Source organism: Syngnathoides biaculeatus, chromosome 21 (genome assembly GCF_019802595.1).
Source record: "Syngnathoides biaculeatus isolate LvHL_M chromosome 21, ASM1980259v1, whole genome shotgun sequence".
NCBI lineage: Eukaryota > Metazoa > Chordata > Actinopteri > Syngnathiformes > Syngnathidae > Syngnathoides > Syngnathoides biaculeatus.
Genome location: NC_084660.1, coordinates 1,736,472 through 1,748,257, shown reverse-complemented (window position 1 = coordinate 1,748,257; position 11,786 = coordinate 1,736,472). Strand labels below are relative to the sequence as shown.

General features: G+C 49.1%; 2 protein-coding genes across 3 annotated transcripts; one reads left to right on the top strand and one right to left on the bottom strand.

Moving 5' to 3' along the window:
• Window positions 1–2,555: 2,555 nt before the first annotated feature.
• On the top strand, window positions 2,556–4,503 carry cxcl19 (chemokine (C-X-C motif) ligand 19). The gene is made up of 3 exons (XM_061808474.1): window positions 2,556–2,670; window positions 3,916–4,051; window positions 4,361–4,503. The coding sequence occupies exons 1-3, from the start codon at window positions 2,619–2,621 to the stop codon at window positions 4,488–4,490; spliced, it is 318 nt and encodes a 105-aa protein (XP_061664458.1). The 5' UTR covers window positions 2,556–2,618; the 3' UTR covers window positions 4,491–4,503.
• Window positions 4,504–4,681: 178 nt separating this feature from the next.
• Window positions 4,682–11,777, bottom strand: trmt10b (tRNA methyltransferase 10B). 2 transcript variants are annotated; one of them, XM_061808468.1, is made up of 7 exons: window positions 11,496–11,777; window positions 9,412–9,514; window positions 9,197–9,327; window positions 8,042–8,194; window positions 6,861–6,939; window positions 6,720–6,787; window positions 4,682–5,935 (listed from the first exon to the last, which is right to left on the bottom strand). In XM_061808468.1, the coding sequence occupies exons 1-7, from the start codon at window positions 11,631–11,633 to the stop codon at window positions 5,717–5,719; spliced, it is 891 nt and encodes a 296-aa protein (XP_061664452.1). In that variant the 5' UTR covers window positions 11,634–11,777; the 3' UTR covers window positions 4,682–5,716. The 2 variants fall into 2 exon arrangements, with proteins under 2 accessions (XP_061664452.1, XP_061664451.1); XM_061808467.1 differs by having other exon boundaries at window positions 4,683–5,935; window positions 9,197–9,330.
• Window positions 11,778–11,786: the final 9 nt, after the last annotated feature.

The window sequence follows — 11,786 nt, the reverse complement described above, 5'->3', positions numbered from 1 at the left end:
TGTATTTATTCAGTCCAGCGTCAGGGATCAGGCAGGCAGCGGACTGGCGTCGGCAGCACCGGACATGGACGCGGACCACGAGTCCAGCAGAGCACACATCTCCTGTAACCGGTGACTAGTTACCTGTAGAGCGGTTTCCCGCTCAACGATAAGTCTGCCCTGGATCTGTGAGGACTGGCGGATCGCAACTGAGTGGGCTGGGTCCATGTTAAGACCAGATCCTTCTGTCAAGTCTTTGAGGGTCAGAATTCTAGCTGATAGACAAGTGTTCAAATACTTATTTGCAGCTAATTTATGGATTTTTCGTTTTAGATGGTCTCTCTCACAGTGGACACGAACCCACGACGAAAATTTCAGACCCCTCCGTGAGTTCTAAGCGGGAGAACTTGCAATACAGCAGGGTGTTCAAATACTTATTTTCGTCACTGTACATGGGGTTTTCCATTTATGAATATTTTTGAAAACATCCATTATGACCTGACAGTAGCGCATGATAAAAAGGATCTGCTGACTCGCGCTGACCCGGTTCCTCCCAAAAAAAAAAAAGTACCTCATTCATAAGTACAATGAGTCCAAAGTATTTCTTTTTCTCGTGATGACGATTGCGCATTTTCCATCTTCAAATAATATTTCTTGTACATTTTTTGTACTTTGTCATTGAGCAAAACGCTTTTTTTTAACAGGTCTATTTAATAACTCCTGTTTTATGTCTTTTTTTTTTTACAGTATTTTGAACTTCACAAAAACAACAAATGACAAGATGAGATATGTATAAATATATATATATATATATATATATATATATACACACATAGATATGTATGAAATGTAAAATTAAAAAAATATGGATTCGGATCATTTTAATATTCGTCACTTGACGAATACCCCATTAGCGTGTATTATCCTTAAATGTAGAATTCCGCACGGAAAATATTCTAAAGTGTGGAAATCAGCCAACGTTTTGGAAATTTCATAAATAATCTATGACACAGGTGTGAAACTGATGGCCCGGGGGCCAGATCCGGCCCGCCGCATGATTTTATCTGGCCCGCGAAGCGAAATCGTGTGTATTAACTTCTGTGATTTTTATTCAAATCTGTACCAAAATTTCAAATTGTCATTTCATAAATGATAACGATGATGACAGTGCCGTCAAACTCGAGGCCCGGGGGCCATATCCGGCCTCCAGCATGATTTTATGTGGCCCACGAAGCTAAATCATGTGTAATAACGTTTGTGATTTTTGTTCAAATCTGTACCAAAATATCTAATTGTCATATCATAAATGATAATGTTGACAACAGAGGTGTCAAACTCAAGGCCCGAGGGCCAGATCCGGCCCGCTGCATGATTTTATGTGGCCCGCAAAGTTAAATCATGTGTATTAACTTCTGTGATTTTTGTTCAAATCTGTACCCAAATATTAAATTGTCATTTCATAAATGCTAACGTTGATGAGATCGTTTTCAAACTCGAGGCTTGGGGGCCAGATCCGGGCCTGCCGCATGATATTTTGTGGCCTGCGAAGTGAAATCCTGTGTATTAACTTTTGTGATTTCTAATCAAATCTGTACCAAAATTTCAAATTGTCAAATCATAAATGATAACGTTGATGAACCAGGTGTCAAACTCAGGGCCCGGGGGCCAGATCCAGCCTGCCGCATGACGTTATGTGGCCTGCGAAGCGAAATCGTATCAACTTCCGTGATTTTTGTTCAAATCTGTACCAAAAGTTCAAATTGTCATATCATAAATGATAACGGTGACAACACCGATGTGAAACATAAGGCTCGAGGGCCGTATCCGGCCCGCCGCATGATTTTACGTGCCCCGTGAAGCTAAATCATGCGTATTAACTTCTGTGCTTTTTGTTCAAATCTGTACCAAAATTTCAAATTGTCATATCATAAATGAAAACATTGAGGTATTGTAAGCATTTTTGTGTTCCCAAACAACAATCGCCGAAAAGCACATTCCCCATGATTTCTGATTCCAGAAGTCGATGAGAAATTCCATGTGGAAATATGACGAGGCGGTCAAAGATTTTTACGGGTTCACAGTCATAACGCCCCGATGAGGGGGGAACCGGAACTCCGATGTGGCCCCCGACAAAAACCAGTATGACACCTCGGTTGTAAGAATATTCATTGGCAACTGGTTGCACCATCCGCCTACTTCGACTGATCTTGAATTGAACGGGTTCTGTTAGGATACTAGTTTTAGTTCAACCAGACCACTTAAAAAATAATAACCTCAAAGTATTTGTACTTTTATTTCACACAACTGATAAATAAGAAGCCCCAGCTGAGCACAGTGGGACCTCTTTGTTGTTGTCCGGTAGTTCTGCCAAGTCCGGTGACTGTTTTCCTCTTTCGGGTAGTCAGGAGGTCACAAGCGGTATTTGTGCAGGGACCGAATGGGAGGAGGGTTGGTGGAAGTGAAACCTACAGGCCAAAGTCCGCTACAATGCCAAATTTGAAACCACTGCCTTTTTCACCTCGAGAGTTGTCCCATGACTACTTTGCGCAGCGCACGTGGACCCATCTAAGTACTTTTTTTCGGTGGGGAGGAGGGGGCGGGGGCATAAATACCACAGCGGGAACACCGGTTCGGACACCATGAAGTTCTCCGTTCTGCTCACTTTCGGAACCCTGCTCGCCGTCGCCGGCGGTAAGAGGATTTCTTCAACGCGTTCCCACGCAGTCACAGCGCTTCGACTTCGGTATTTTCGCGAGGTGGGCGGCGAGGGTTTTCGGGTTTGAATCCCAGATCTGGCTTGCCCTTGGGGGGGGGGGGGGGGTACGCTCGTAACCTCCCGGATAACCCGTCTTCCTTCTCCGTTCCCTTAGAACTTCGGATGCCGGACTTCGTGTTAGCTCCTCGCCGCTGTTTTCTAAACTTTGCCCTTCATCGTCTGTCAGCCGGTCCATTACTACCGCAAACAGGAAGGGGCTCAGCGCGGATCCCTGATGCACATACTGCAGTTTTCGTTAATTATCCTTTTGACTAGTCCAAGTCTATTCGTTTCTGCTACCTCCGGTTCTGGTTCCCGTTGTTTCTTCAGTACCACCGTCTCTAATCTGTACATCATGGCCGGCCGGCCTCACCGCTGTTTTCTAAACTTTGCCCTTCATCCTAGCAGAGACTCTTCAGTCACATAGAACACCAGACACCTCCCGCCAACTGTTCCATTCCGCTTGGACCAGTTTCTTCACTTCCTTCCTTCTCCATTGCTCCATATTGTTGACTGTACCGCCATCTTTCTAACCGTTCCTCCGCCTGTTCCCTGCTTTCACCGCAGATCACAATATCATCTGCGAACCTCACGGTCCGAGGGGATTCCAGTCTAACCTTGTCCGTCAGCCTGTCCATTACTACCGCAAACAGGAAGGGGCTCAACGCGGATCCCTGATGCAGTCCCGCCTCCGCCTTAAATCCTTCTGGCACACCTCACCGCTGTTTTGCTGCCCTCATACACGTCCTGAACAATTCTCACATATTTCTCCGCCACACCGGACTTTCGCACGCAGTACCACAGTTCCTCTCTTGGTACTCTGTCATAGGCTTTCTCTAGATCCACAAAGACACAATGTAGCTCCTTCTGACCTTCTCTGTACTTTTCCACGAGTATCCTCAATGCAAATACTGCATCTCTGGTACTCTTTCTAGGCATGAAACCATACCGTTGCTCGCAGATACTTCTGCCTCGGGTCTAGCCTCCACTACTCTTTCCCACGACTTCATTGCACCCTTGAAGACTAATCTCTCCATCTTTCTTTGTGTGAACGATTGTTCGGCTAGATGTCCCCAGAGTCCGAGACTTGTCCGCGAGAGGGAGAGGGGGGGGGGGCAGTCTAGAAAATATTTGATCTCGTGAGGGAATCCGTTCAGAAGTGCTGTCCATCTCCACGCCAGGCATCCCCCCGATTAGCCGCAAGTACAATACGCACTGCCGCTGCCTGCGGGCCGAGACCAGGATCATCCCGCCGGACAGCCTGCGGAGCATCAAGGTGACCCCCGAAGGGCCGCACTGCACGCAGATTGAGGTCATGTGAGTACGCGATTTACGCGTCCGTCTTCCAAACCTCCGTTTTGTGCCCTTGTACGCCGCTTATCCTCACGATTGTCTCAGATAAGCTGTCGCAGACTAAACGTTGCACGTAATAACAAAATAGACCGAGTACGCCGCTCCGGTCTCTTCGACAAGGCAATCTTAATTGGGTTTCAATGCGGTTTTCCCCGATAAGTACTGGTTTTGCAGTTTTCAGGATTCCTCACGACACCAGCCATGTACTCATGCAGGTGTATTTATATTTTGTCGCAGCCTTTATGAATATGTCGCCTTCATCTTTCTGACCAGAGCCATCCTGGTGGGTGGCGAGCGGGTCTGTCTGGACCCTCACTCGTGGTGGGTGAAGAAGCTGGTCCGTTACGTCCAGAAGAAGCAGCTCCACCAGCGGGCCGGCGCACATCCCGGATTCTCGGGTTAATGCTTCCTTCCATCCTGGGGTGAAATATCTCGGACTCTTGGGTTAATGCTTCCTTCCATCCTCGGGTGAAATTTCAGGATATTCCTAAAATGCGTGATAATCGTTTACGGGTGAACCTAATTTGGCCTTTGCTCAAATTCAGGATTTTCTCAGAAGTGGCCCAATGCAATTGGGGGGGGGGGGGGTCATGCGGGTTCATTAGTAAGTTGCAGCAGAGATACCGGAAAATTCACTGAAAGCCAGAAAGGTGGACATCCAAATTCTCATGGCGAAAACACCTTTTGTGAATTTTGCCGTTCATACGCCCCACCACGATTGGTTGGGGCGTCAGCTCCTCACACAACAGTGTAAAAGTGCCATTCGTATAAAACTCGAAAGCTGTGCTAACATTAACCTTTCATAGTAAGGTGGGGGCCACAAAATATCACCTTGGGGGCCGGAAATGGCCCGCGGGCTTCTAGTTTGAAAACCCCGCTCGAAAGGTTGAAATACATTTTCAGTCGCGAAACCGTGTGTATTAACCGCCATGATTTTTATTCAAATCTGAACCAAAATTTCAAATTGTCATATAAATGACAACATTGATGAGAGGTTGTAAAACCCGAGGCTTGGGGGCCAGATCCGGCCTGTCGCATGATTTTATGTTTTTAAGCTAAATCGTGTGTATTAACTTGTGAATTTTTGGTCAAATCTGTACCAAAATATCAAATTTTCATATCATAAATTATAACAGTGACAACACAGGTGTCAAACTTAAAGCCTGGGGGCTGGACCTGGCCCACCCCATGATTTTATGAGGCCCGCAAAGCTAAATAAAAATGCGTTGATGACATTTAGATTAGTTGGTATGAAAAGTTTTATTTTCATAATTCAGATTTAAAAAAATGTTCTAAACCAGCGGTCTCAAACTCAATTTACCTTGGGGCCATCTACCCCTCCGTGATTGGTTGGGTCGTCAATCCGCACACAACACTGTAAAAGTGCCATTCATAAAATAAAAAAAAAAACTCGAGAGCCGCGCTAATATTACATTTTCATCTTAAGGTTGGGGCCGCAGGATATCACCTCGCGGGCCGCAAATGGCCCCCGGGCCGCCAGCTTGAGACCAATGTTCAAAACATTTTGTAAAAACAAACAAAAAAAAAAACTGGTAAAATAAAGATTGAAACTGAAAAGCAATTTTCCGACTTGTTTTCATTTGGGTCAAGTCTTAATTTGTCGCCGCGCTACGCGACCACATAGCCCTTCCCCCTGGGGAAGCGCTCGTCCAGAGCTTGCATCCAGCTGCCGGTGTCGCACACAGCCAGCATGATCTCAAAGACCTGATTGATTGCCAGGATCTTCGAGTGGAAGTTCTTCTCGTTTGGCATCTTCTTCATGTGTTCATCGATCGGGAGCCGCACCGCGCGTACCCCCAGTTCTTTGGCCCGGGAGAGGCTCAGCGTCTGCATTGAGGTTATTCCAGTTAGCAAAAAAATCTAAATGAAATACAGTAATCCCTGGGTGTAACATGGAAACGAATACTAAAAATAATAACATAGTAATAATATAGTAATAACGTAGTAATGTAGTAATAAGGCGGCATGGTGGAGTGACTGGTTAGCATATCTGGCTCAACCTCACAGTTCTGAGGACCGGGATTCCTAGCATGCGTGGAGTTTGCATGTTCTCCCTGTAACAGCGTCGTTTTAAAAAAAAAAAAAAAACTAAATGAAATACAGTAATCCCTGGGTGTAACATGGAAACGAATACTAAAAATAATAACACAGTAATAATGTAGGGCGGCACAGTGGAGTGACTGGTTAGCATATCAAGCTCACAGTTCTGAGGACCGGGATTTCCAGCATGCGTGGAGTTTGCATGTTCTCACTGTGCCAGAGTCGGTTTTAAAAAAAAACCTAAATGAAATACAGTCATCCCTGGGAGTGACATGGAAACGAATACTAAAAATAATAACAGTAATAATATGGTAATAACGTAGTAATAGGGCACAGTGGAGTGACTGGTTAGCATATCAAGCTTACAGTTCTGAGGACCGGGATTTCCAGCATGCATGGAGTTTGCATGTTCTCCCTGTGCCCGCGTGGGTTTTATCCAGGTAATCCAGTTTCCTCCCATATCGCAAAACAACCTATTAATTGGTGACTCTAAATTGCCCTTTGGTGTCATTGTGACCGGCGACCGGAACCACATCTCAGTTTTTGCCCGGGTGACGTGACGGTTCCGTACCTTTTGGACGCTTTCGTCCACGAGCCCTCCGAGGACGTAGACTTTGTCGTGGTCCACGCGTTCCAAAGCTGAAAGGTGACACACGGAAGTCTTGAATGCGGTCGTCTTACGCGACGTGGGTGGACTTTACGACTGGACAACCTTCTTCGGCGTCAGGTGAGAGGTAGACGACGTGGTCTGGGGGGAAAATCTCCAGACAGCTTTGCTCCGTTCTCTCCATCTGCAAGAAGCGCATCAGTGACAATTTCCCGAGGTGAAGGACGTGACTCCAAGTCGAGGCCCTGGCAAGTTCGTCGATTTGTTTGGACTTGATTTGGACTCTCTACGGAAGACTTTACAGGTCACAGGGACGTCAAAGGAAGTGCCTGAAGAGCTCAGGGACAGAACCCGTACCACTGTGGATTCTGGCTGAGATTATAAAACAATTTCTCCTGCAAATCTGTACCAAAATATCAAATTGTCATATCATAAATGATAATGTTGAACTACACGCGGCACATAAGTGCGTAAACAAAGGCCCCCGGGGCTCCAGGCCGGCAGCCGGGGATGGTTCTTCGGACGGGAATGACGTGGAGTGTGAAGGGCGAGCTTCGGTGGCGGGCCATGAGCAGAGCTTTGGCGTCCGGGGAGGCCGGACGCCGGAGCTCGGCCCACCGCCGGACGCCGGAGCTCGGCCCACCGCCGGACGCCGGAGCTCGGCCCACCGCCGGCCGCCGGAGCTCGGCCCACCGCCGGCCGCCGGAGCTCGGCCCACGCCGGCCGCCGGAGCTCGGCCCACCGACGGCCGCCGGAGTCGGCCCACCGCCGGCCGCCGGAGCTCGGCCCCCGCCGGCCGCCGGAGCTCGGCCCACCGACGGCCGCCGGAGCTCGGCCCACCGCCGGCCGCCGGAGCTCGGCCACGCCGGCCGCCGGAGCTCGGCCCACCGCCGGCCGCCGGAGCTCGGCCCACCGCCGGCCGCGGAGCTCGGCCACCGCCGGCCGCCGGAGCTCGGCCAACCGCCGGACGCCGGAGCTCGGCCAACCGCCGGACGCCGGAGCTCGGCCAACGGCCCACCGCCGGAGCTCGGCCAACGGCCCACCGCCGGAGCTCGGCCAACGGCCCACCGCCGGAGATCGCTCGTCAGACTCTGCGTCATTCCACCCGAATATTCAACATTAATTACAGCCACGGGTTCAAATCTGTATGGAAGTATTCCTCCATCTTCCCGCTATTTCTTCATCAGATGAGGATAACTCCAGAAATCAGTGGTGGGAATAAACGGTGTCTCGTGTAATCGAGCCTTTGTTGCGGCACGGTACGCGTCGCAGCCGCGCAGACTCACCATGTACTCGAGGAAGCCGGCGTTCATGCGCACGCACTCTGCGAGGAGGCGACTGTCCTCCCGAAAGCTCGTCAGAAACAAATGGAAGGGTTTGCTCGCCCTTTTGTTGGCGCCATACAGCCGCCGCAACTGAGCTGCCAGCCGGCTCGTTTCCTGCAGTCAAATAAACGAATACATGCAAAAAAAAAAATATATATATATATATATATATATGTCCGACCGTAGATGTGCGGTTCTCAAACCGGGGACATAAATTCGCTGAGGGTCTATAATTCATAGCTCAGACTCAAGTTGTTATTATTATTTTTTAATTCATGTCAAAATATGACTACGTTTCTACATCCTCTTATGAACGTTTCTTAGAAAAATATTGGCTCTAGTTACGAGAGAAAAATTAGGATGCGAAAGGAAAAAAACGGGTGCTGGATTCGCAGCCCCCAAATTCCACCTAACGTAAACATCCTGCATCTTGGTTTGCGTGGCGCGATAGAGCTGCTCTCCCATTGGCTATCGCAGTTGCATCTTCCTGGCATCCCATTGAAAATAGAGCTGCTCTCCCATTGGCTATCATCATACCATCTTCCCGACGTTCCATTGGTTAGGAGGGATGTCACTCTTTACCCATGAAGCACTTCCCGTATCTTGGTTTATATGGTGCGATAGAGCTGCTTTCCTATTGGCTATCGCTGTAGCATCTTCCTGGCATCCCAATCGCAAGGAGGGACATCAATCTTTACCCATGATGCACTTCCTGTATCTTGGTTTGTGTGGCACGATAGAGCTTCTCTCCTATTGGCTACCACTGTAGCATCTTCCCTGTATCCCATTGGCTTGGAGGGATGTCAATCATTACCCATGGTGCACTTCCTGTATCTTGGTTAGTGTGGCGCGATAGAGCTGCTCTCCCATTGGCTACCGCTGAAGCATCTTTCTGAGGGACGTCCCTCTTGACCCATGATTCACTTCCTGTATCTTGGTTTATATGACGCGATAGAGCTCCTCTCTCATTGGCTATCGCCGTAGCATCTTCCTGGCATCCCATCGGCTTGAGGGACGCCGATCTTCACCCGGGATGATTTTCGTGTCCGTTGGACACTCGACTGGCACCTGGATCTAAAAGGTTTGCCTACCTAAAGTTATGAGAGTTATGCGCACCTTGCCAGACATGCGGTGGCTCATGCCGAGGTCGACGCACACTTTGAGGCCACCGGAGCGGGCCTCAACCAAACGCTCTCTGGCGACAGCCTTCATGACCCGCTTGGTGAGACGAGGTTGTTCCACACCTTCTTCTTTTCAAACACAAAATACCAAAGTTGTCAAGAAGAAACGTGAATTATTATTATTTTTTTTTTTGGTCATGCAGTCTTTACCTGAGTGTCGATTGAGGTTCCTCCTTAGTTTCTCCTCCTTTCTTTTGCTCTTTCTGGCAGCGAGTTTCCTCTCCCAGTGCCGCTGCTTCCTCAACACGTTTTTCTGATGCAACACAGTACACAAACGTCTAGTGTCAAAATGTTTCCGAGATCAAGAATCCTCTCATGGAGTGGGAGATCGACAGGCGGGTCGGCAGCGACGCGGACTTGGTATCGGTCCGTTGTGGCAAAGTGGGAGCTAAGTCTAAAAGCGAAGCTCTCAGTTAACCAGTCGATCTACGTTCCTACCCTCACTTATGGCCACGAGCTGTGGGCCGTGAGCCGTGACCGAAAGAACAAGATCCCAGATACAAGCGGCCGAAATGAGTTTCCTCCGTAGGGTCTCTTGGCTCTCCCTTAGAGATCGGGTGAGAAGCTGAGGTGGCTGGAAGATCTGATCCAAAATGCCTTCCGGATACATCCCTGGTGAGGTATTCCGGGAATGTCCACCGGAACGAGACCCTGGGGGTGGCCCAGGACACGCTGGAGAGACTGTTTTTCGGCTGGTCTGGGAAAGCCTCGGGATTTGTCTGGAAGACCTGGAAGAAGTGGCTTGGGAAAGGGAAGTTTGCGTATTCTTGCTGAGGGGATCAGTGTTGAGCCGCTGCTCCTTCAGAGGCCAAAAAACGATTGACCATTCGTGCTTGGAGGTTCGAGACTTTGGGAGACTACAGGGGTGGAGAGGCGTGGTGGAGGCACATAGATCCATCTCGGATGTGACTCACTTTCTGGACCTTGATACGGAATAACAACCGTCGTACTTGGCAACAACCGCAAGATTGAGAAGAGCCAGATAAGGTGGCTGGAGCATCTGATCCAAAATGCCTTCAGACACATCCCTGGTGAGGTATTCCGGGAATGTCCACCAGAATGAGACCCTGGGGATGGCCCAGGACACGCTGGAGAGACTATGTCTCTCAGCCAGCCTGGGAACGCCTCGGGATCCCTCTGGAAGACCTGGAAGAAGTGGCTTGGGAAAGGGAAGTTTGGGTATTGGGTATGTGGCTCACTTTCTGGATCTTGATATGGAATAACGACCGTCGTACTTGGCAACAACAACAACAACATTGAGAAGAGCCAGATGAGGTGGCTGGAGCATCTGATCCAGATGCCTCCGGACGCCTCCCTGGTGAGGTGTTGCGGGCATGTCAACTGGAAAGAGACCCCGGGGACGGCCCAGGACACGCTGGAGAGACTATGTCTCTCGGCTGGCCTGGGAATGCCATGCGATCCCTCTGGAAGAGCTGGTGCGGCGGGAATGATGCGGCGCGAAAGACGCGGGCAAACCCAAATTGGCTTACTTCGCCCGAACGCTCAAAGCTTGGACGAGCTGACCTCCATCCATCCATTTTCTTTGCCGCTTATCCTCACGAGGGTCGCGGGGAGTGCTGGAGCCTATCCCAGCTGTCAACGGGCAGGAGGCGGGGTACACCCTGAACTGGTCGCCAGCCAATCGCAGGGCACATTGAGACAAACAGTAGCACTCAGAATCACACCTAGAGGCAATTTAGAGTGTCCAATGAATGTTGCATGTTTTCGGGATGTGGGAGGAAACCGGAGTGCCCGGAGAAAACCCACGCAGGCACGGGGCAGAACATTCAAACTCCACACAGGCGGGGCCGGGATCGATCCTCAGATCTCTGAGGCCAACGCTTTACCCGCGGCTCCACCGTGGCGCCTCAGCACATCTTCTGAACAGCATTTTATGTTCAATTGGATTAATATACTTGACTATTGTAATGTTCTTCTGACTGGGCTCCCCAAAAGGAGCATTCATATTCGCACGGAAAGGCACACGTGGTCGAGCTGACGTTGGAATAATAATTCAGCCACGCTGTTATTTTCATTCTTATTTCAAAAAATACGCGAAGATAATATGGCGAAAACCACGAGTAGACAACTACTTATTCGTTAATTTCTCGGTTGCGGTGCAATAAATGTGAAGCAGTGGCGAATCTGCAGGTAGAAAAGCACGGGACACAAAAAGATAAAATAAAATATTTTAAAAAGTCGCGTGGCGAACCAGGATCTGGTCCAAAACTTACTGAAAAGGAGGAATGGTCTCTCTCGGTTGTTCCCTGCAGCACATCATCCCCCTCCTCCTCCAGCACGTCGATTCGAAGCAGCTCCATCGCTAAAACTCCATTTGTGCGATCACTCGACGTTGAAACACTGTCACTCATTTTCCCCAAATACACACCTAACAAGCCAGTGCTATTTTTTTACATTAATATTAGTAGTATGTAGAGCTTGACAGCTCCAAAAAAAATAATGAAAAGTAAAAGAAAACAAGGCAATGTGATTGTCGCACACTTATGACGCATGGATTGTCGCGC

Excerpts from the sequence above, each read along its gene's own strand:
- cxcl19 (XM_061808474.1), top strand. The coding sequence starts at position 2,619 with ATGAAGTTCTCCGTTCTGCTCACTTTCGGAACCCTGCTCGCCGTCGCC. Across the intron at positions 2,671-3,915 it reads CCTGCTCGCCGTCGCCGGCG|GCATCCCCCCGATTAGCCGC; the intron begins GTAAGAGGATTT and ends TCTCCACGCCAG. Across the intron at positions 4,052-4,360 it reads TGCACGCAGATTGAGGTCAT|AGCCATCCTGGTGGGTGGCG; the intron begins GTGAGTACGCGA and ends CTTTCTGACCAG.
- trmt10b (XM_061808467.1), bottom strand. The coding sequence starts at position 11,633 with ATGAGTGACAGTGTTTCAACGTCGAGTGATCGCACAAATGGAGTTTTA. Across the intron at positions 9,331-9,411 it reads GAACCTCAATCGACACTCAG|AAGAAGGTGTGGAACAACCT; the intron begins GTAAAGACTGCA and ends GTGTTTGAAAAG. Across the intron at positions 5,936-6,719 it reads TGGACGAAAGCGTCCAAAAG|ACGCTGAGCCTCTCCCGGGC; the intron begins GTACGGAACCGT and ends ACCTCAATGCAG.